The sequence below is a fragment of the Vanellus vanellus genome, assembly GCF_965231255.1.
Source record: "Vanellus vanellus genome assembly, chromosome: 18".
Lineage (NCBI taxonomy): Eukaryota > Metazoa > Chordata > Aves > Charadriiformes > Charadriidae > Vanellus > Vanellus vanellus.
Window position 1 is genome coordinate 8,573,656 of NC_138923.1, and position 24,353 is coordinate 8,598,008.

Sequence of the window (24,353 nt, forward strand, 5' to 3'; positions counted from 1 at the left end):
TGGATACAAAGATGCCATTGTTTTATTTTGATTGTTTTCAAAAATCAAAACATTTTCAAACACAACTAAGGTACAAAATACAGCATAAAATGAGAATTTATACTTATTTCTTTTTCCACATAGAAAGCAAAAATATATTCAGAATGAATTCCAGAACACTTTGCAGAGCCAATTGATAGCTGACATCCTGCTTGTGGGAACTTCTCAGCCACAGGGCCAGGTCACTGTATTTTTTTTTTTTTTTTGGAGATGTATGAATACAGCAGTGTATGTAGGAAAACAGAATTGTCTGCATCAGGACTCACAGTAAGTCTGCATATTGCGCTGCCTAGAAATATCTTATAATGCCCTCCACTTAACTGGGCCCCTTTAGTACCAAAATACTTCTGCTGCAAGGGACAGTATCGGTTCCTTTTCTGGGGTCTTTTGTTGGAAAGGGGACTTGATTTTCACAGAGGAAACTAGTCAATATTTCAGACTAGTCCATCATCCAGCTCTGTAGTTAGACAGGACACAAAGAAGTTGAGAAAGCCAACTTAAAGCTACTTAGAGGAGTTGTTTCTGTCATTCCATTTATAAATACTATGAACATCAACAGCAGTTAAGATATCTGAGAATGGCTGCCTTGATGTAGCCAAAAACTGTTCTAGGACCTGCAGTGAAATTGAGCAAAAGCATCCTGTGCTGCATATCCGTAAGAGAAAGGACCAGTTTGTTTTGCTACGAAGAGACCAGCCAGTGAATACCTGAAGTGAAAACTTCTCTTGCAAAACCTATTTAAAAAGAAAGCCTTCTACGTGACCTGAACTTGAATGCTGGCTTCCCCTCCCATCTACCCCCACATACAAATTTATTTCCTTCAGTGGCAGCACATCTTGCTATTGCATAGGCTATTTTCCCCTTAAGATGATGAAATCACTGGATTAACATTCAACAGCGCTCTTCTATTTGTCATCAGTTCTTTCAGCCTAGTTTTTTTGTCTCCTAACATGCAACCGTTAAGCTGAACTGTCCAGGTTAGTGTCCTTACCAGGAGACCCTGGTAAATAGCTCCTGCCAGAGGCATTCAGTTGAATTACTCCTTGAATGAACAGTTGAACAGCTTTCTTAAGGGAGACAACAGTGCAAGGAATCAATGTAGTATTAGAAGTTGGCAGGGCTCATGCTTTCTAGAATTCTTTCATAATCTGGTGAAACAGGTTCACCTAGTTGACTAGCAGAGGACAAAAATGTCTCCTCTGAGCAGCACTAAGCATGTTCATGGCACAGAGGTTGTGGCACTGAGAGGTGAAAACAGGGCCTTCCTCTCTCCTCACCATTACGCTGAGGAGTTCCTCCCTCTGAACACGCAAGTTACATCCCTGGCTGCTTATTCACCACACAGGCTTTGCACTTGCATTCTTCAGGTATAACCGTTTGCATACAGAATTGAGAACTGGGGTTGTGGCAGCACACAGCTGACTTCCACATCTCCTCCCTACACATCTCAGGTGTAGCCTGAGACAGCAGAGAGAAGGGGCCATACTTGAGATTCAGCACCCCAGCTCTTCTGCTGTTCAGTCAACTGGGACTTCTACAGCTGAGAGACTGACAGAAGTGAATCTAAGAAGCAAAGACTAAAGATTAGAAGCAACTGCTCTCATCTTGCATCTGAGTGCAGGGAAAGAGGGGAATTTCTGCAATTCTGAAGACACTTTCACCATAACCTGCAATTCAGATATGAATTTTGGGTATACATGGATGGACACTGGTTAATAGCAGAAAGGAGCTTTTATTATGGAACCTGCAGCATAACTTGGCTCCCTTCTTGGAAATTCAGGAGGAGCAACATTGGGGAAAGAATGCTGAATAAAGAATTCTTTTGGCACAGAATTTTAACAGAATCTAACATTCTGTATCTTCAGGAGAATCTCCCCTCCCTTCCTTCTTGAAATATGATTAGCCATACAGGATTCTCCCTTGTTCCCCTCAAAAACAGAACTGGGGTATGTTAGAAAACCCTCTCCCTTTTCTTACCTAGAGGGGGGTACAATTACTTTCAGGGTTTTCTTTTTGCTTTTTATTTGGGGGCAGGAAAGACCTCCCCTCTTGTTAAAGAAAATGGAATTACAGGCTTCTGAGCAGCAAAATAACAAGCCTTTTTTTTTTTTTTTATGCTGCCTTCCACCTTGATAAGCAATGCTATAACCAGCAATGGAACTCCTTATGCACAAGACAGTTTTGATGAGGGTGAGAAAGGGGATCCACTTCTTTAGTTATAGCTAGAACCCAACAGCACACTGAATGATACAGCTGTATCTGCTCACAGTATTTCAAATTTTAAAACATTGCTGACGTTAAAGACAGCAACCGTTCTACTGCAACTCACTGAAACATCAGCAAAATGCAGGTTCCTTGGGTTAGTTCCAAATCTAGGAAGTTAGAATAAGCCTAGGCAACATTCCTTGAAGAAATAGGATTTTATCTATTATATCACTGGTGCCACTGTAAATCAAATTCAAAACATCTGTGCCTTTAATAGGAAGGGGGCATGTACGTGTAAAATGCTGGCAGTTTTTGTTGAATCCATAGAGAATCAGTTCTGGACTTAATACATTATGTCCCAATAAGCGTTGCTATTCCTGTTACCACTCTTTTTTCTTCTCATCCATGGAGACTCCACCAGGGCCCAGTGCAACCACAAGGAGAAGCCCTCCAATTACAGACATGGTCTGGAAGAAATCGTATTTGAGGAAGTCGTGCATGGGTTTGTAGGCTGGGACGGTCCAGAAGGCATTGAAGTAGATGTTGATGCCAAACAGCCAGATGACTAGAGTCAGAGCAGCCAGCTTAGTCTTGAAGCCAATCGCCACCAAGATAATCAGGGCTGTGCCCACAATGTTCTGCAGAATCTGCAAGGGAAAAGCCCCACAAGCTTACACATGGGTCTTAAATAGATCCACAAACATCAGAACAGAGTATGGATAAGTTCAGCAGAACAAGTTTTCACGCTATAGATAGATGATTTAATAGATTTTCCTAAATATTAATTCTACTAAAAACCGGACTTAAGTGATAAGCATTGAGTAGGTCCTGCAGCCAGTCTGGGAGCTGGTACTATATTTTAGTTCTTTAATTCATACTTTTATAGTCAAATACTTACAGAAAAGAAGTTCATATCAAAATGTAGCAGTGTCATGAACATGAGGACCAGCAGCACACGGCCCCCCAGCTGCATGTACTGCTTAGGAGAGCTTTCCCGCATGGTAGGGACACCAGCAAACATGCTCTTCCCCTCTGAGCGTGACTCAGCCAAAAGCAGCAGTAAGCCTCCCCCAAGGGCAAGGTTCCTACAGAAAGACAGAAAAAGACCACCCCAGTTTATTACAGTTTACACTGATCTATAAATTTAAAGTCTTATCTGACAATTTCAGCTCAGTAAGAATCTGCATGCTAGTGAGGAGTGACCTACTCTGCACCTTACGATGCATGTCTGCATTAGACTTCACAGCTGAAACAACAGCACTGTACACAACGATTTACACAAGCCTGTGTAGACACATATGGCCTGCCAGAAGTCCAGCACCCACAGCTCAGGCACAGTTGCTTAGCATCTGTTACAGCATGAATTTAGTTGTGTTGAAGTTATTCTGTACCTCAGGTTTAGCCACATATGCCAAAGTAGTTCAGAGGTTGCTTTGAGAAAACAGAACAGCAGTACTGCTAAAAGAAGTTACACATTGACAGGGTTGTAGTAAGCCAGCCCAGAGTATCATTCCTGTGCTGCCCCCATGCTCTCCTCAGACAGGGGTGAAAAGGTAACAGACAGCCATCACTCAGGATCTGACAAGAAAGCTTATGTTTAAGAACCCTGTCTTGTCTTGGAGAAGGTGTTAAGAGATTTAAAATCTCTCTAATATCTACATGCTTTACTTTTCTTGGAAAATAGCTTCACTTATGCACAAGCACAGTTGCTATTTTAGCCATTTAGGAAATAATAGCAGCCTGCTGATCCAGTCTAGGCAGTTGTTTGTGAGCTCTCAGCAAGGAGGTTAGTAGCAGAAGCACTTAGATCCTAGTGGGTTAGGATTAGTCTTTTCTTTCTACAGCACTAAGCCTGCTGTCTATGGTTTAACACAGGCTGTACGGATATTTTTTAAGTGCTATCATTTCTTGTTTATTTTAAATGCATAATTTATAACATCTTTCTAGTAAATACTATGTCTGAAGATCATTTCCTCTGTCAAGAGAGTGTCAGTGACAGACAACAGTTTTCATTCTGTTTTATTAAAAACTTTAAGAATTAGACATACCTCATCAAGAACTTCAGGTCCCATAGAATGCTGTATGCAATAGTCTAGACAAAGAAGAAAAAAAGGTTAAGACACTGTATATGTTACCGTGAAGTTCTGAATTCATGTTATAATCTCAAGCCTGTACTATAGCACTAGTGAATTAGAATTATGTTATACTGAAGGAAACAAGGTAGATTACACCGTGTTCCAATGAGTCAGTGTAAAACAGGGACTAGAAGCCAGAATTTGACTTGTGCTTTAGCCCCCACAATAATTCATTTGTTTTAAACAGGGAGGATGCTACTAGCTGGGATCCTCTTCATAGAAGCTGTGTGCTGAAGGCCAAAGCAACTACAAGTCCCACATTTGGCACATTACTGACATACAGGTAAATTGCAGTTACTTCTGCTAAATTGGTCAAGGTCTAGTATTAAATCAACATCTCCAGCTAATTGCAATTACAACCAGGGATCTATTGGGCACGTCAGAATAAAAGCAGTTCAACATCACGGAGGACTGGCACTAGTCCAGGGTGGAGAAAAATTCCAGGGTTGCAAGTTGTATTAATATATGTTGGTAGTACTGGGGCTAAGCAAAGATTTGAAAGATATGGTTTAGAAAGGCTGAAGACTTAAGCCTCCTACCTGTAATGCTATAATTCCAAACAGTCCAAAGCAGGCATATTGCACAAAGTTCCTACTCAGCACCAGGATACAGCCACCTGAGTTGGGGAAATTGAACACAGTTACACTTCTGATTTGCACAGGAAAAGATGCTGCAGGAATGCTAACTTGTTTTGAACTGAGCAGACTCTGATTTCTTTCAACTGTGCCACGGAGAACATCAGGCAGGAAATTTTAATGGCGTATTGGCACAAACCAGTTTGAGAACTAAGTAGTTTTAGTGCATTTAAAAATATTTTATAATTCTAGAAGTATCTTTCATTTTACAAGGGTAAGCACATGCTGAATGTAGTCCCCAACACACGGCACAGTACAGCAGCTATTAGCGTTAAAGCATTAAAAGAAGTTAAAAAGAAACTCAACTCATCGTGGATTTTTTTTTTTTTTTTTAAATGAAGTAACTGTTAGGGCAGACGTGCTGCGCTCCTTTTCCTTGAAAGCTTTTGTTATATATCCTTTCTCAAGTCTTCTGTCACAAAGCACTGACAGCCTTTGCCACAAGGACTGGTAACTACATTAAATTCAAACAAATAAGAGTGAAAAAGACCCCATACAAGACAAGAAATTGTCAGAGCAATCAAGAACAATAAATCGGGGACATAACAAACAAAATAATTTTACTTCTCTCCATTTCTGACACCCTAAGTCTACCTAGCACACAGAAGCACTGCTTCTGGGATTATTTTGATTCCTGGGCTTTGTAAGACTGACACAAGCACCTCTCTCGGGCTTAAGTGTACCAGCTGCAGGATAGCACTTTGCCTTGAGAGTAATACCCATAAAAACAGCAGGCCAAGAAAGTATTAACGCTGCCCTGTTTAAGAAAATAGGAGCATTTCATTTAGAGAATTCAGGGGGTGTAGTATGTGTTTGTAGAGGCATATACAGAATTGCAAACAGATTGTCCTAATGGACTCTTGGCATCTCTGACTCAAAGGTAGCATGTCACAAGAAATTTTCCAAGACTACTTCCAGGAAAGGCTGAAGCAGGTCAATTAAAAGTTCTTTTCATTCAGCCCATGTAGTACTATCAGTTCTCAGCTGTCAGAGGCTATTAAGAAATCAGTGAGGCATCCCGTGCTTACATGATTCACAGTGCTTACATGAGCCAGGGTGGCAGACACACTGGAGTGCTCTGGCATCCACCTTAACAGCCTTAGAGGCACTTACTCAGCTGTCCGAAGAGATTTATGAACACAAAGATGGAGGCCAGGAAATAGCCGCAGTTCCATGTGCCATCAATGTAATCCCTCTGTTCGCTCCACTGGAACCACATGCGGATGCCATCCTCCAGGAAGGTGCTGATCAGGCACAGCCGGGCCACATGAGGGAGGTACTGCTTTGTCACCCTCAGGAACTGCAGGGGCAGACAGCATCATTAGCAGGGAAGGAAGGCAAGGAGATACTCAAGGCATAACAGATCCAAGCACTCTGCAGACTCTGCAGACTGAGGTCAGCAGTTCTCATGCACACAGGGTCATCAACATCTAGACAGAAACACATACTTGGGACTTGGATTTAATGAAATTCTTCCCCAGTTTGAGAACACTTGGGAGCAGTGGGGGAAACCTGTTGTCATGCTCCACCCAAAGAACATTTGGGACAAGGGCTTGGGAGAAAAGCAGAATGCAGCAGCACCTTTCTATGTAACAGGAACTGTATTTTGACGGAGTTCTTTCTAGCTGAAGTCTGACCTTGGTTTTAGTTTGACTATCTCAGGGTTTCATGTTACAGCTCAACTATCAGATAGCCAGGAGCTGAAAGGGCAATCCTACTCCCACCCACAAGCTCAGGCACTCAACACCCTGTCACAAACTGATTCAGGGAGTCAGGCTGACGGAAGGCTAATTCCATACAAATTAAAAAACATTAAGATTTCTGCCAAGCTATTTCCCTCTAACAGCTCAGAAAAGCAACAGCGCAAAGCATGTGTACGTGTGTAGCAGCAGCTATTAAGATCAGTGTAGATGTTGCATGAAATTGCACCCTCTATCCTCTATGCAAGTATACACAGTTTCTACTTCCATAAAAAATAGCATACTCCGCAGAAAGAAAATAGGCATTTATATATACAATTCAGTGAAGTAGTTAAAAGGAAATTGTATCATCATGCAACAGATGCTGAGCCTTAGTTCTTGGGAATGCAAGATGTATCTGGTCCCACATAACCCTTCATCCCGCAAGCTCACCAGTTAGTTTGCTCTACAATTACAATAATTATAGAGGAACAAATACAGAATTGACAAACTAGCATGCTCTATAGGACTGAGGGGCACAGGAAAACTTATTGCCTCTGGATTATGACAAGTGCATAACTGTCACCCAGTTTCCTAAATGGCACTGGTTATTACTTAATGGAGACTTCCACTAGGCTTTGCATTGTCACTCTGAATGCAAAATGGCACCTGGCTGGCCTGTTTCACACACAGGTTTGGCTTAGGCAGATCACTAGAATAACACACTTGGAGTCAGTGTATGCTACTGTTTGAGTAAGTGCAATCTATTAAGAAACAAATGTAAATTTAATCTCAAACTAACTACAAGATTATCCAGCAGGTTTCTACCTTTAGCCAACAGGCACAGTTTGGGCAGGTTGACACTTGTGAAAGTAAATGCCCATGTCACAAGCCTTCATGCAGAACTGCCAGACTCCACAGAGATCCCTGCCTTAGAACTAGGAGGAGGAGCCATTCAATAAAACCCCATTATCCCACAGAGTTCAATGTGTTGTAAGGCACATTGATTCATGCTGTTTATGCAATATTACAATCCTTCAAGTGTGGAAGAATCTGCATGTGTATAGGTGTCTTCCAGACAGAATTGAATATATAATACTAATATATTATTAAAAAACTGGCCAGAAAAGGCACACAAACCTTTTCTTTCATAATTCAGTATTTACATTGACTTGAGGTTAAACAATAATGCTGACTGGTTTCTTTCTGGGCAGATTTTTTTTTTTTTTTTTTTTTAAGTTTTGGCAGCGTTGCATGCTTTCAGTATATATGGGAGTGCGGAGAAAGGAGGCTAAAATCACCCCTGAAAGTTTACTCTTGCCACAGTAATTAGTAAATACTAAAGGCTGTTCCAAATCCTATGCAAATGACAAGCCTTGCTTACTGTGTAACAGGAGATTACTACAAGAAAAAAAATCCAGCAAACACTTATTAGTTAAACAGTTGATATCAGAAAACACTACACTAGCTGTACTGCATGCATCCAGAGTCTAAGGGTCAAGATCCAAGTTAATCAAGTGCATTTTAAGTGCAGCTGTACTCTGACTCAGGCCTGCAACTTCAGGCTTTTTTAAGCCATGTCAACAGTTGGATGAATGAGTCAGAAGAAAATTTGTGATCTTTGTCACTGAATGAAATGCACATCTTGGTTTACAGCTTTCTTCTCTCCTGGATTTCATTGTGCATTTGGGCAAACTTACCAAGAAATACCAAGGATAAAGTTGTTTTGGAAATAGTACAAAAGCAAAAGTGGTTTGTAAAGTAAGTCTGCCTTGTCAAGACACAGGACAGGCAACTTTGGTCTAGAAGGAAATGAAAGAGGACAAATGCTGGACATATGTAAGAAGAGGGAAAAAACCCACTGCTGTGGACAAGCTGAAAAAAGAAGCAAACATTAGAGAGGGGATCTGCTTCCAGGCCTCATCTTCGCTGCTTCTGAAGTAGGTCCCATGAGCTTATTTCATCTTCCCCAAAACCAAACAACTGCCAACAGTCCAGGCAGAGAAGGCATTTAACATTTACCTGTTCTCATGGCATACAGAGGGAATTTAATGCTATCTTGTTAAATGTGAGTGTGCACATCCAATCAGCTTAAGACAAGTCAGAAAGACTGAAGCCTAAGGCAGCTGCAGCACTAAGCAACCTTATCATGACACACATCATCTTCGGACATCCATAACTCATGTAGCTGCATTTACTGAGCTACACACAAGTTGAAACTTCTGTAACATAGCAAGCTTAAAGTAAATAAGCTTCAGAAACAAACTGTATGAACAAAAATCCAAGCCAAAAGAACAACTAGCCATGAAGATCCAGAGAGAAAGGCAGAGAACAATTATGCAATAACGACGACAGAGTGTAATATACATCAAGTAATTTTATGATTAGAGGATTCAGGTATAAATCACTAAAGTAAGTTAACTAAGGACAGAGTAACTTATAAGAAACAGAAGATCTCTAGAGGTGAGAGAACTAGTACCAGACACCCTGGTTTTGTCCCTGCACATCACTAGCAACACGTGGCTCCAACACTGCACCCTGAGACCACTTCCTTTATGATTCACACAGATAAAAGCGTCGCAGACGGGAAACTCTGTAGCTGCACTTAATAAACATATCCAACTAAGACATGGGACTTGAAATGTACACCCCACTGAGCACAATACATGCAAGCCAAACAAAAACGTTGAGATGGATGGAAGTAGCAGTGTTAGACTCATGACATTAAGTAACTGTATGGCTTATTCTGCTATGGGCTTTGCATCAACTGTCCTTAGCACATACCGCTTTCTTGCAAGAGGCAAAACATCTTGAGAAGAGACAACAAAATGCTATGGTGAAACTATTTCAAAAAAGAACAGCTGGTTCTGTGTTGGCAGCCAAGTCACTAACATACACCAGAGGGGCTTTGAGTTGCCACTTCCCCCTTCTAATGGGATTAGAAAGACAAAGACAGATTTAAATATCCCTCTTAAATTAAGAGGCAGACATGCACGAGAGAATCCCTAAAAATCAAAATATCTGCTCAAAACCTATTTTTCAAAAGGAAGCTTGAAGTACTCAAGTCCAAAGTGAGGTAATAAAGTGATTCTGTTTTGACTCTTATCATGCTTTCAAACTATATCCCACCTCCAGTCTCAAATTAGTTAAAAATCCAGTCCTTTTTGGTCCCCTCCTCCCAAGCGTACATACCCTAGCTAGCATAATTACAAGTATTTTAAGACCAAATCAGAGCCGGGAGTTGGGAATTTTTGCCGTCACCTAGGTATATTCTGTCCAAACAGAGAAGCTTTTTCTATGTGTGTGCACATGTGTGTTCTTGGATCAGGGAAGTTATGATCATGGTGATGAACAGCAGTCTGCTAGCCTACACAGAAAGCCCTCTTCTCTTGTGGGCTGCACAGCATTATTTGTCTACAGCTTTTGATAACAGTGTATTCCAAGTATCTAGCTTGTATTCATTTAAGGGATTGCTTTGTTCTGGGAGGAGAGAGACCTCTAAGCAGCCTTGGACACCAATGATTTTTTTCTGGAGTAGGATACTCAATCCTCCGGCAGAGAGAAAAATCACTTCCTTTCACCAACCTCTAGATAGCCACTTAAGGAGATACTACCTGAAAAAAGCCACAGGAACAGTAACACCCATCACGTTGGGCTAATCAATGTCTACAAGTTATTTGTGAAAACTGGAAACAGCAGCTTTCGTGCTTATTGCAAAAAAGGAAGAGAGCTCTGACCCACTAGAACATTGCCAGTGGACTTAATTAGGTTTTTAATTGCAGGAAAATTTCTCAGTACAATGCTCTTCACTCCTAAAGTGTGCTATATACCAATTCCCTCTTCCAAAAGGCTATATTAATCAAATCATTAAAATGGGATTTATTAGTCATGTACTGCATTTTGCTATCTCTCTTCATGTGAAGATTTTTCCCCAGCCTAACCTATCTGGCTTATAATGATAAAGGATCAGTGCACTGACATGACTATGTTACCAAGAGAGTTTTGAAATGCAGGGTTTTTTTTAAATATAAACCACAAAAAAGTTCAGACTAACAATGAAATGTTTTCTTCTCTCTTATTTTCTGCAAAATAGGATACAGAGATGTTAGAATTAGCTGAACAACATGCATCAGCATTTATGTTGGAAAATTAAATAAAACCCCCAGAGTCTGGATCTCCCTTACAGCCCTTTCACTGCAGTACAATGACTCAATAGTCTCCTTGCATTTTTTGTTCATGATTTTTTTCAGAACAGCATTAATACCAGGCGCCCACATTCCTAAAGATTATTACAGACACCAGAAAAGTTGCTTGAGATCTGCTCCCTCTTATGGGGATTACAGAGGAGAGACAACCAGTTCTATAACCCAAAGCTATCAGTACAGGCCCCAGATACAGGTATTTTCAGTATGATAATGTCAGCAGTACATGGTGAGTGCAATGAAGAACTTAGCATGTAATATTTTAACAAGAATCACTGAAAAAGGGCTTAACTTCTGAGTGCATAAGTTATTTAATTAAATAACACTGGGCTGGTGTTATGGGGCTTAAAAGCAAACCAACCCATAAAGCGTATAGCTGGGTATCGTTCTGAACCAAGATCGTGATTTCCTTGTACTGTGCATCACCTAGATTTTAAAGAACCCTTAATAGCTTTTCCCACCCTCCCCAATATTCAGTAAGTTGCCTTCTCGAAATCAACAGGACCACCTTCCAACACCCACCAAGTAGCTGCCTCCTCCACTGCAGTCCTTGGAAACCGCCAACAGCGCAGAGCGCGGAACAGCTCACCACCCATACTGTGCACCTGCAGGCTACAGACTCACGCTACAACCAAGCTAAACTAATGGCTAGTTCTCATCACAAGTGATCCCATCGCTAGCATCAGTGCTCACTCGACCTAAACAACGAGGTAATTGAACCAACAGGAAAAAAATAGTGCAAGTTTTTCTTCTCCCCTGCCAGTTCAGGTCTCCAGTCATGTGACAGAAAAGCGCTAGTGTGAGAGAAAAGGGGAACGAAGCCTTGGGAGAAGTAGGACAACCCCTTTCACTGACAGCTAGCTGCCAGGCAAGCTCAGCTGCTTTGTAAGACCATGTCTTCAGTGCACTAGTTCACCTCTGGATTTAGAGCCACTTGTTACTACTGAGTATCTCAGCATCTAAGGCATAATTCACTAATTCAAAGGCAAATTACAGTATTCAAGAAAAATGAAGCTTGAATGTTTAAATTTAAAGAACAGATTATTCTTACTTTTTGTAAGAGACATTCAGTACTTACTGATAAACCATGGAAGTAGCTGCGACGCTTTCCCACAGGGCTTTTATGCTACAGAAATTAAGATTCATTAGATCTTGAGCACAAGTACAGGGAGTGGAGAAAGCAAGGTTATCAGTGAGAATGCATTCAGCTCCCAGAACAGCCATTGTCCAACTTCACTTCCTCTGCCTCCATCAAGGGGAATTTCAACATAATTTCAGTCCAAGTGTTACAAGCACTTTTTTTAATCCAAGATGAACTAACAGTTTCTGTAATGCCAAGTGTTAACTTCGCAATATATACCAAAGGTTATTGGTTCAATAAATCTCTCCACTCCTACACTGGTGTAACACTGAGTTTTAGCAGCATACACAGGACTGAAAGTATATGATTGAGCTATGAGGGAGCTATTTGGGGGCAGATTTATCAAAGGAGTTAGTTACTTGGAAAGCCATAAAAACTGTTTTGCAATCTGATGGGTAAGCATATGCAAACACCCCAAATTCTGCAGCTAAAGGAAAGACTCATCTTTAAATAGAACATGGTCAAGCACCAATAAAGTTGCGCCATTTAAAACTCATTTCAGAAGGAAGCAAACTGCATTTTAGCTGGACAAAAGAGCTTTCAGTAGTATAAAAAGAGGGGCGTTAAAGACATCTAGAAATAGTCACATAGCAATAAAGAGAGAGGTATTATAAAGAGGTCAGGACAAGCGTTGTAAGTTTTGGCAAGTGATTTTAACAGGATACTGGTAGTTTACTTTCTGCTCTAAAAGGAGTGAGAGGACAAGGTAAACAGGGGATGACAAAGATGATCCAGACACCCCTTACATTGAGTACTACCACACACCATAAGAAGCTCTGTCTCTAAAATGAGTCTTCCATCTGGGGTTGGGGAGGAAGTGCAGAACAGGTTTTCCCAGTGAAACTCAGTTAAAGACACAGAGACAGCACAACCCCCTCAGAGCTGTGACGTGTATCATACACCACACAACTCACACCGCTTCAATAGAGTTGTAAAATCAGGCAGAATCAGATTTTCCAGAGAACTTGCTAAATGTGATTAGATGCTGCCTCTTATTTTCAATTAGATGAATCACGATGACAGTGAAGATCTTTCTAACACTACCACCAGCTCAACTTACTTACACTCAAAATATTCCTGCTCTCACACATAATAACAGACCACAAGCTTTTACTTAAGAGAGAAATCTGTAAGGACCTGCACCGAAATAAACATAAAAAGGATTGCGAGACAACATCAGCTTGTCTGCTTTCCTTTTGCCCCGATTCTAAACACAGTACTATGGTGCTGGCAAGTCTCTTCCAGTTTGGGTTTCGATTTTTGCTTCCCTGTCACCACCACCCCACCCCAGTTACCCACATCCCTTCATACCCTATTTGCCAATCTGGAGAGCTTGCAAGAAGACGAGAGCAGCTCGGCCCCCGGCTCTCCTCCCATTTATTCGCTCCCAGGGAGAAGCCCTGTTCCTGAGAAGAACTCACCTACTTCGCTGTACGAGCGGCCCCAGAGGTCGGGTAAGGGCGGCGGGCAGCCGCTCCCACAGGGACCCAGGCACTCCGGCAGGGAGCCAGGCTCCCCTCAGGGGCAGCGCGGCCAGGAGAGCTCACAGCCCCGCCAGAGGGACAGGCCCCGGGGCGGCGACCCCGGGCCTGGCCGCTGCCATCCCACCCTGCCCCCACACTGGGCCCCTCAGGGCGGCGGCCTAACCACCTCCCCCACCCCCCTTCCCCTCAGCTTGGGGCCCGCCGCGGCGCCCCCTCACAGCCAACCCCAGCGCCCGAGGTAGCGGCGCATAAAGGCCGGAGGAGAGAAGGCGACCAGGCGGGCACCCACCTGGTCCGCGAAGTCCTCAGCGGTACTCATGATGTCGTTCTGGCCCATGGCGGCGGGTGCGCTGCCGGCTGCTGCACGCCTGAGGCCCGGCCTGGTTCTCACGGACGGCAGCGGGAAGGGCGGGCGGAGGGAAGAGGCGCCGGGCCGGGCCGCGCCGCCGCTCGGCTGCTGCTGCCACGTAGGCCAGGCCTTAAAGGCGCCGCGCGGGCGGCAGCGCCAGCGCACGCGGGGCGGGGCGGTGGCCCCGGGAGGGCGGGGCGGGCACGCCCCTCCGCAGCCGCGCGCTTAAAGGGGCCGCGCCCCTCCACCGCTGAGGGGACGCGCGGGGGTTTTGGGTTCGGGTGTAGAGCCGGATGTTTTATCCTCGGTTCTGCCCCTGTCCGGGGGTTTGTAATGGCGTTTTTTTAGTCTGAAAGTGTGGAAATATGGGGAACATCTCTGCCCTGTTGAGTACCTGCCACTGGCGGCTGAGGGGCTGCTCTTGACCTGGGCTTGGGGGTCTCTCCGCACCCGTCCCGCCTCACTGGGAGACCGGGCCCTGTCCTGCTATGGAGAAATATGAGGTGCGGCTCAGGCCCTGCCCGGTGGGGAGGGGGCGGCTGAGGCCCTTCGCGGGGTGTAGGTGGTGCTGGGTCTCTGTGTGTGTGCGATATGTGGCCCTGGGGGGGTACGTGGCCTGGGGAGGGGGTGTAGGTACCCCTGAGATTAGTGCTGGACAGTATGGGGGGGGGGGTACATGGCCCTGGGGAGGGGCGTGTGGCCTAGGGGAGGGGGTGTAGGTACCCTTGGGGGTGTGTAGTCCTAGAGGGGGTGCAGGTGGCCCTGAGGAGGGGTGTGTGTGTGGCTTTGGTGAGGGTGTACGATGCTCTGGGGAAGGGGCCTATATAGTCCCAGGGAGGGGAGTGCTGGGGTGTGGATGGCCCTGGGGAGATGGGGGTGTTCTGCTCAGCAGGGGGGAAGCTTGGGGAAATGCCCTAGAGGGGAGGGCTTGTGTGTGTCTCTGGAGAGTTGAGGTGCAGATGGGGGTGCGTGTGGTGCTGCCACTGGGAACGGGAGGTGTGTGCTGTGCGGATGGTGTCTGTGGGAAAGTGTTTTGAAGGGATTTTCTGCCTTAGTTGTTCCACTCCTTGAAGCTGAGCATCTCCTCTGCTCTGCAGGTGCTGGAGCAGCTCCAGCCCGGGGCGCTGGGCACTATGCTGGTGGTTGAATTGAAGACACAAAAGGGTGTGGAGAAGAAATATATAATAAAGCAGGTGAGAAGGCGGTTGCTAGGAAAACAAGAGTCTGTTGGCATGTTTGCCACTTCCATGGGCCTTCTGATAGTAACAAAGATGTTAAGCAGCTTGGCCACTGGGTAAGAGTAGGCTTACATCTTACTGTGCTGCTGTTTTGGAAATCAGGAGTTTCATATTAGTTTGCTAGAATATTGAGGTTAGAAGTAGAGAAAGGGGAGCAGCTTATTGAGGTCCATCCAGTGTGTTTTCACCTTAGCTTACTGCTACTTTGGCAGTGCAGGAGAAGGACTGGCTAGCTGTTGCGGACTCATTTAAAGCTCTGTTTCTGGCCATCTCCCAACAACAAGACTGCTCCAAAAGTTAGAGATTGGAGCTATCATTGAAAATTTATTCCAGTTTATGCACAATTTGCAGTTCCAGTCACCTTGGCAAGATTGTTCTGGCTTAAAGTTTGTCTGTCTCTATATTACAATCTCATCCTTGTCTTCTGTTTGGTACAGGTTGAATGCGTTGAAGAAAAGCAAGCAAATGAGGCCTTGAAGGAGGTATCGGTGCAGTTTTTCTTTACTACTTCACTTACAAAGACCAAAGTCTTAACAGAACAAAGTCTTTTATCTACATGGATTAACTAAGTAAATAGTCAAGATGTAAATCGGGTAGGACTATCTGAAGGCTGTTCTCCGTGCCCTCTGCTTGAGCTCATGCCAGGATTTTGTATTAATTGTTCCTATATTTGAATATGTAGATTCAAATGGACAGCTGTTCTCAGGGGACAGTCCTTTTTCAGGGTTGGTATTTGTTTTGTGCTGAAGACAAAGAGCAAAGCTCATCTTTTTGGCCTTTAAGCTGAAGGAGAGCCTTGGTCTGTTTATAGTTTATTATTAATAACTCAATTTCTAGTTAACCTATTTCATTATGTATTCATTCTCAGAGTTGGACATTTTTTTATGTGAATGATTTGCCTAGTTTTCTCCCTTTACACTTTTGTGCAAACGTGTTTCAATGCCTCAAGTAAGAAGCAACATCAGAAATACTATTAAAATACCACAATTTGCTTCAACAAAATATGTGAAGTAACACCTGATGGTTTAGTCTCACAGTGTCCAGTATGCATGACATCTGCAGTTGAAAATGAGTGAGAATACCTGTCTGTACAGATGCTTCATCCTACTTAGGAGAGGTGACCTCTTTATGTACTGAGACTGGCTTTACTGATAGAGTTTGATTCAATTTTTCTGCTGTTTTACATGTCTACTGAAATAAATGCAGTTGTGCTAGCTGGGAGGATGGCTTTTCTTAGTTTTTCTGTTGTGTCTGCACAGCCACAAACACAACTATAGGGGAGTAAATTGAATTCCTTTTACCTTTTACATCATCAGCAAATTTGTTAAAGTAGATTGTAATTGTTTGTGCCTTATACGGAAACCAACATCAAAGAGATAAACATCTTACTAGTGTCATCATCTGTGGTTCAAGCTGACATAGGTGTTGCTGGAAATAACGGCTACACTAGAATAATCATCTTGACTTTCATATTCTAAGATGTGTTTTCAGGTTTGGACGTTAGGAGCTGAAGAAGAGGGTTGTTTACATACCATCTCCCTAAGGATCAGTTTATATCCTTGAATCTCACAAGGCTGTTGCAGCATTACATTGAGTAGAGCCTTACTGAAATATTTTCCTTAACTTGACACTTGTACATGCAAATATATAACCGAGCTTGCACATTGCAAGGATTTGATCAAATATGTTGCATGAACAAGCCAGGAAATGGCTTAGGATATTATTTAAGGTCCTCTTCAGTGGGAAGAACTCTATCTGTGTGGGTTTTTTTTCTTATTTATTCTATGCAGGCAAGGGATTTGCTAAAACTTCATCATTCAAACATCTGTGCTTACAAGGAATTGTTTGTGACTTGGGATAATGAGGTGAGATTTGAAACAAACCCGTGTTTTTAACTCCTGAATAAACATGCTGGAAAGCTGTGAAGATACATGTATTGGAGTCCATCACATAGCAGTATTGCATGCTGACTCTCATATTCTGATGTGAATCAGTGAGGAGTACTGATTTTCATGTCTGCATGAAAACCTTTTTATAGGAAACTATAGGAAGCTGAAAGCCCTGGCTTACTTATTTACAGTTTTTATTCAGTGCTCAGGCAAAATTTGTGTTGATTTTATGTATGTATATTTGACTTGAATTGTCCCATATGGCTTCATATAACATGCTTTATAATGTTTTGGTTGGTTTTTTTTTTAAAAAAAACAAACAGAACAACAACCCAACAATAAACATGCTGTATTTTTAATAAAGTAAGTATTGTCTCCTCTGTGAGAGATTAATCATCTCGGAACACCTTGGTATTGGGGAACGTCACACCCACCAGTTTGGCCAAGTGTTTGGTTTTGTCTTTCTCACTGGATATGTTATTACCTGCAAACAATTAGGCAATTTTGTTGTAATTTTTTATTACAGATATCATCTCTATTCCTTTGTCTGGTAATGCAGCATTCGAGCCAAGGAGATCTTTCATCTGTAATCAAGGAAAAAAGGCAGCAGTCAGAAAAAATAACAGACAGGGTAAAAAGTACAGAAGAGGCATCTGGTTGAACTGACAGAGTCTCACTGCTTTTACTTCCCTTGTATTCCCTCTTTCTCAAAGTCCTCCCCAAAATCTTCAAAGCACAATGGTTTACTGAAGGGTGGTTTTGGAAGCTATGTTCCAAAAAATATTTGGAAGTTATTCTGTTTATGTTAGACTTTCATGTATATACCCCTTTAACAGGTGATTCTGAAGTTCCTGGGACAGATGGTGGATGCTTTGTTTTATATACACAAACAAAATATTTTCCACAGGTGAGTAGAAATCTTGTTCTCTTTGTCTGATAGGTCATTGTTATTTGCAGTGACTCGGAGAGAGTGAATTTTACTGTTCTGAAAGTGGGGAGTAGGAGGTAGAAATTCTGGACTTAATACATAGATTTGTTTTCTGTGACTTCTGAAGTAATCTATTTCTTGAGTTTTGCCTAGAGTTATCCATTTGAGCGAGGTATTCTCTCTGGATTTTTTTTAATATGCTGAAATTCTAATATTAATTTTAATATTAGAATATTGACCATATCTGTTAATGCTTACATTTTGGTGGCTGTGATGGACGAGGTACACTTTGAGTATCTAAAGAGACAACCACTGCTTTCCACGTTCAGATAAATTTGAGTCACATCACAAATTTTAAAGGATTTTACAGTAAAAGAAGAAAATAATTGTATTTCAATTGAAACAAAAAACCACAAAAAAACTCCCAACCCCTCACCACCACCCCACCTACCCTCCCCCCCAAACCCAAACCTGATGTGCAAAGAGGCTGAGAATCTCTGGTTATATATCATTAGACTCTGATTTCACAGGTTGATGGAAAATATTTGTATTGCAGAAATCTCAAGCCATCAAACATACTTGTGACTGGTGAAGCATCCTTCATGCTTAGCGACTTCAGTACAGAAACACTTATGACAGATGAGATGAAATGGAAAATAAGAGTGGAAGAAAGTAGCTATTTGTTTTACGTTTTTTTACTTTCCTTTTTAAAAGATTGAAATATGGTGAATATTTTTAGTCCTTAGAGAAAAATCAGCCAAAGGGGAAAAAATTATCTTCCCTCCCCTTTCTCCACATTATACTATTTGTCTTCTAAAGTATGAATAGGATATTCAAAGGCAGTTGCCTGCAGCATTAATTGTGTTCGCAGTTGAAAACTATGGGTATGTCTGAGTCTCAGAACTCTGCAACAGATACTCTTGGCATCCCTTTTGGCTTGATACATATGCAGTAACATCTTAGAAAATTGTTCATTAGTTATAGTGTGTTTCTTGGTCTTTTGTGGTGTATCACCAGTAAAAAATGTCTGCTCTTTGTAGAATATCTCTAAATTATTTTTAGACATAAAACAATTGCCTGCAGTTGATGCATGTGCAAGCAAAATCTCCATATAGTACAATGTCAGCAGCATCACTGTATGATTCATATTTCAACAGATAGCAAGTCTTGGATGGCTCCAGAAACATTTGGTTTTTCTTTTACTGAGAAATCTGACATCTGGTCTCTAGGTTGTATTCTACTGGACATGATGACCTGCTTTGTTCTGAATGTACGTAATAATGTTTTATTATAGATTTAAAATGTCATTGGCACACCAGGATATCTCTAAACGTGTGTGGAAGCTCTACTGTTACTATACTCTTTACAGGCAGGAGAGATAACTTCATTACTGCAGGACATTAGACAGGATACCAGCCGTCTTGAGGGAGTTCTGACACTAATGCAAAATGGAGATAACAGCTCTTTGTCTTTATCTCCAATTTTATTTATGATGCTACAGATTCAGCCCAGCATGAGAGCCACAGCAAAGTGAGTTCTGGATGCTTTCCCTTTATTTTTTGTCCTAAACCCCACCTACCTTCACAAAGACAGGGGTGTTAGCTACTGTTTGAAAGAGGTTTAGTTAAGGCTGCTGATTGTACTGCTTTGACAAATTGAGTTATTAAAGTCAAAGACTTGATGTTCATTTAGAAGTGGGCATTTTGATATGCGTAGATGCCCTTTTTTGAAGAGTTACATTATAAAATTATGTTAGGCACAATTTTACAAGCTATTAACTTCAAGCCTAAGCATGGCTTGCTCAATGTAAGGTCTTTCATTAGCCATTTTGAAGTAAATAGTTTTAGTTCTGTCAAAAATAATCCACTCTTTAACGAAGTATTATAAGCTTTTTATATCAAAATGAAACAAAGCCTGTAGAATTTTTTTTTTTGTAACTTACCAGTTCACACTTATTGCTACTGTTCTTGTCTCTTGTAATTCTAGGGATCTGACTGATGTTCCATTTATTAGGGAATGCCTGGCTGTTGCTGGTGCCTCTTCAGTAAAACTGAAAAGGTCTTTGCCTCCCAGAATAATAGATGTGCTCCTTGAGGGAGGAATTGAAAGTGTTCTAGGTAATAAGGAAAGTAAGATTACTATAATGTTGATTTTCATAGGAAATAAACCCATGTGTTTTCCAGTCTGCACATATTCTACTTGAAAATGAATTCTTGGACATTCATTTTACTTGAAATAAAATGGGATGCTATTTGGGGGAAGGATCACTATACAGCCTTTCCTATAACCTTGTAAGATTACCAGCATTACCTACTGCACAAGTGAAATGGGGTCAGAGATCATTCTTCAGAAAACTGGGGAGCCCCACTTTGTTGGCATTCTAACATGTTGCCAATTTATGCCAACCAAGGGTTTGCTCCGTTATTTGCCTTTTGTGCAAGGAAGATATTCTCTTAATCTGGAAACGCTATTTGAATAATGCATTTAAAGCCCCTAGCCCCGCTCTGATTTAATATTCCATCAGGTCCCCAAACTACATAATGCCAAACACACAGATTAGAGAGGTGAATCATAACACTTCGTAATATTTAAGTGTTTGATGCATTAGGGGAAAAGTTTTTCTCTTTTCAATGATCAAAAATTATATTATTTTCATTTATATGAATTTGCATCTTGCACAAAACAGAAAATTTGAGTGCTTTTTGTAAGTGTTTGTATCAAATGGTTAGACTAATTTTCTTGGTTTATGTAGAATTCATGCAGGCTTTCTGGGATATAGAAGAAGCACAGGCTAAAGCCATTCAGCTCCTTTCCAGCTTTGTAAGAGATAAAAGTGGTAAGGCACTATTTTATTCATTTATTTATTCTGCTCTTTCCTTACATTTTGAGATAATAGGAAGAGGAAAAAAATTCTTATGACAGTAAATGAAAATGAAATTGTTCTCTTCCTGTTTCTTGTTTTTGTAACGTACTAGAATATACTACTAGTTGATGTGACTGTGTTGGTACTTGTTTTGTAAATGCTTTTGTTGAATCACGGAATTGTCAGAGTTGGAAGGGACCTCTAGAGATGATCTAGTCCCACTCCCCTGCTAAAGCAGGATTGCCCGGAGCACATTACTCAGGACTGCATCCAGGCGGGTCTTGAAAATCTCCACAGAAGGAGAATCCATAACCTCCCTGGGCAGCCTGTTCCAGTGCTCTGTCACCCTCACCGTAAAGAAGTTTTTCTGTGTCTTTGAATGGAACTTCCTATGTTCCAACTTGTGCCCATTGCCCCTCGTCCTGTCACTGGGAACCACTGAAAAGAGCCTGGCTCCATCCTCCTTCAACCCACCCTTTAGATACTTGTAAGCAATTATGAGGTCTCCCCTCAGCCTTCTCTTCTATAAGATAATGGGCACTGGAAAAAAAACCCCTGTAGTGATATTTTAATTGGCAACCAAGGTGAATTGGCAAGCTGACATCTGAAGAAGGTAATTTGTATCAGTGTTTGGGCAACTTGGGGGCAATGCCTAGGGCTATAAAACTGATAGAGCAAAAGGAAGCTACACATGTCTCATTTCTGTCTAGTAAAGTGTGTGAATGAAGACTGTATATTTTCTCCCAGCATCTGCACGTTTTTCAGACTAATCTTTCAGATCAAGATTAATATTTTCAAAGCACCTTGTTAACTCTGTTATATGTGCTGCCATTTGACAGCAATATTATTTTAATGCTGGCATTGGCTTAGATGTTAAAACACAGGGGTGTTCATAACTGTAATCAATAAGGAAAAAAATAATTTGTTTTTTTCCTTGGAGTTACCTGTATCTTCAGATAATTTCCTGAAGAAATCTTTGCTCAGTAATACAGTAAGCTTTGATTATAAATAACAAAATCAATGGATCTTTGTGATTTCTCGTTCAAATATTGACAACAATACAAGGCCGCACACACACCTGACTGACTTCATGGGCACTTCTGCACCATGGCTTACCATGACTGATGCTCACATCTTTGAAGGTGCTTAAAATGGATCCCTAAAACTTCCAGTTTTTCCTCAACATTTTACCATATATTTGTGGATATGCTGAATAACTGTATTAGCTATTCCAAAAGCTCAAAGTCTTCCTAGACCTAGGAGACCTGGTGAAATACTTTCCTCCACAGGTTCTGAAAAGCGTGGTTTTGGGCTCATGCACAATGTTCTACCCCACAACTTGCTACGTGACCAGTGAACAATGCCAGTGGGACTTAATGAGGAAGGTGCTGGCTACACTTAGCTTGTATAGCCTTGAAGCTGTCTTTAATAAGAGACATTTCCAGTACAGACTACAAAATTCACTCTGTATTGTTCCATCTATACTTGCATTTTGTTCGCTTTGATTCAGGAATGTTGTGCTGCTGTATCACATTGCCCATAGGCACTCAAATTTATTGTGTTTTGGAGTATAGATACACAGCTTAGAATGTTCAGTGGGTAACTGAATGTTGTCTCAAATTTCTTTTCCCCACAGCCTTGCCCTATCTGCTGACATTCACAGAATTGATCACTTTTGCCATGAAGACTCATGTAGATTCTCCCAAGTTACAAGTAGATGGTTGCAGTTTGTTGCTTGAAATTCTTAGTCAAGGTACAGTCATGAGACTTCCACCTTATGCTGCGCAATACAACCTATTTCTTGTGAAGTTAGATGTAGCAGATAAGGTTTGTAATGGGTTCAGTGGTGATTTTAGGGGATAAATTTAAAGTAGTGGAGTAATTTAACCAGCTTTAAGAGTCTGGATTCTCGTGGACTTTCTTCAGGACTGGCATACATGAATTCTGTGTTAATGTTAATTTTAGATACAGGTTACTGGTCTTAGGCTACCAAGTTTGTTTTCATGTTATGTAGAGTGTTACTGGAGTGCATAAATAAGAGACTCTCAGTGTCTCAGTATTTGAATTTCAAACTATAAAAGTGTTTTTTGGTCTCTTGAGTGGTCCTTGCTGTCATTTTCTTGGCAATTTACCCAAATAACACCTGATAATGATACCAGCTTGAAAATAGTAAGAATCGTGTTTCGGAAAAAGAAAATTTAAAGTAACTTTTGGATATGTTATGTGAATAAATACAGTTAATTGAGTGTTTTACTTTACTTATGCAGACAGCAGGGGGTTCAGACTTCATTCAAAGCCACTGAAATCTTTGTTCTGTTCAAATGTTTACTTTTGACAGCTCTTGAACAGGATGTGGTGGTGGCCTTGGATGAGAATGTGACCAGCTCTCTGTTAGACACAGTGAGGAAACACTCTGAAAATGAAGAGTTACTTTCATTGGTCTGCACATTACTGATGATGATTTCAGCCAGTGGTGGGTCACCTTGTTCATTTTTTGAGAATATTCTTACGTTTCTACTTTTATAATCTAATCCAAGATGTAATGCAGAACTCGTGATTTCACTGAGAGATGTGAATGTCTGTAGGTATTAGTTTAGTAGTGGTAATATTGGTAAGATTGACTAGATATTGGTAAGATAACACTCCTGAAAGTATAAGGTACACTGCTGAGGCTTCAGGCACTTACAGGACCATCCTAACAGATATAATTCTGTATTTCCTTTTGTTTTGGAAACAAGTACAAACTGTGCAAATAGTAGTGCTTGGGGAAAATGAGGGCACAGAACCTGGATTCTATTTTTGTCTCTGCTGTGGTGAATTGAAACTATTCTACCTAGTTCCTATACTTTAGTTTTCCTCCTGAGATTGTAATTGCTAATTATTTATAGTATTTTTTACTTGTTTTCAGTGTCAGTTCAACAGTCATCAGAAGACTGTTTTTATAAATGGTTACAGAAGGATTTAGCAGCAAGGGAATAATCTTAAAGTACAAAGTGTCATGTACAGATAAACTTACCATCTCAAATAAACCTTTTTTTAAACAGTGTTTCCTAGTTCTGAAGCTGAGGTAACTTGAATTGCTAAATTGCCAACATTTGAAAAATAGTAATGTATACCCTTTCAGTTTTTTTTTTTTTCTCCTCTGTAAATTTCAGATCTGTAATGAAAAAGGATGGGTAAACATCTGTTTGAAAGGGTCACTTGTGCTAAACACTATGCTTAAGTGCATCTTGTTAAAGAATTTAGTCTGTTCTCTTTCTTTTGTCCAGCTGATGGTGTCATGTTACTGGTTTGTAATCACTGTTTAAATATGGTTAGTAGCGCTGTCTGTTGCGAGGACAGTGAGTGGGACAAAAATAACAGATTCCATAGAATTTCTTTTTCTGTGTTTTTCAGAAGTTGCTGCAGAGAATCTAAGGAAAGTTGGAGTAATTCCAGACCTTCTGTCAACTTTAAGAAATTTTCTCCATAATGAACAGATCTGCCTCTCTTGCTGTGGAGTTCTCTGGAGCTTGGCTGTGAGTGGTAAGTTAAACACAGCAAGTATTGTGCCTAGGCTCATGTGA

At 41.3% G+C, this 24,353-nt stretch overlaps 2 protein-coding genes across 2 annotated transcripts in view; one reads left to right on the top strand and one right to left on the bottom strand.

The window, feature by feature from the left end:
- SURF4 (surfeit 4) lies at positions 1–13,943 on the bottom strand. The gene is made up of 6 exons (XM_082492641.1): positions 13,810–13,943; positions 6,128–6,314; positions 4,919–4,995; positions 4,293–4,336; positions 3,143–3,329; positions 1–2,891 (listed from the first exon to the last, which is right to left on the bottom strand). The coding sequence occupies exons 1-6, from the start codon at positions 13,855–13,857 to the stop codon at positions 2,625–2,627; spliced, it is 810 nt and encodes a 269-aa protein (XP_082348767.1). The 5' UTR covers positions 13,858–13,943; the 3' UTR covers positions 1–2,624.
- STKLD1 (serine/threonine kinase like domain containing 1) overlaps positions 13,856–24,353 on the top strand; it is a gene marked incomplete at its 5' end in the record, with an annotated part of 15,035 nt that continues 4,537 nt past the window's right edge. Inside the window, 14 exons of the mRNA XM_082492563.1 lie at positions 13,856–13,987; positions 14,967–15,062; positions 15,545–15,589; positions 16,898–16,972; positions 17,523–17,627; positions 17,833–17,903; positions 18,481–18,596; positions 19,082–19,194; positions 19,294–19,454; positions 19,911–20,041; positions 20,677–20,760; positions 22,424–22,540; positions 23,126–23,260; positions 24,184–24,312. Of these exons, the coding sequence (XP_082348689.1) occupies positions 13,856–13,987; positions 14,967–15,062; positions 15,545–15,589; positions 16,898–16,972; positions 17,523–17,627; positions 17,833–17,903; positions 18,481–18,596; positions 19,082–19,194; positions 19,294–19,454; positions 19,911–20,041; positions 20,677–20,760; positions 22,424–22,540; positions 23,126–23,260; positions 24,184–24,312 (1,510 nt within the window). The remainder of the gene's footprint in view (positions 13,988–14,966; positions 15,063–15,544; positions 15,590–16,897; positions 16,973–17,522; positions 17,628–17,832; positions 17,904–18,480; positions 18,597–19,081; positions 19,195–19,293; positions 19,455–19,910; positions 20,042–20,676; positions 20,761–22,423; positions 22,541–23,125; positions 23,261–24,183; positions 24,313–24,353) is intronic.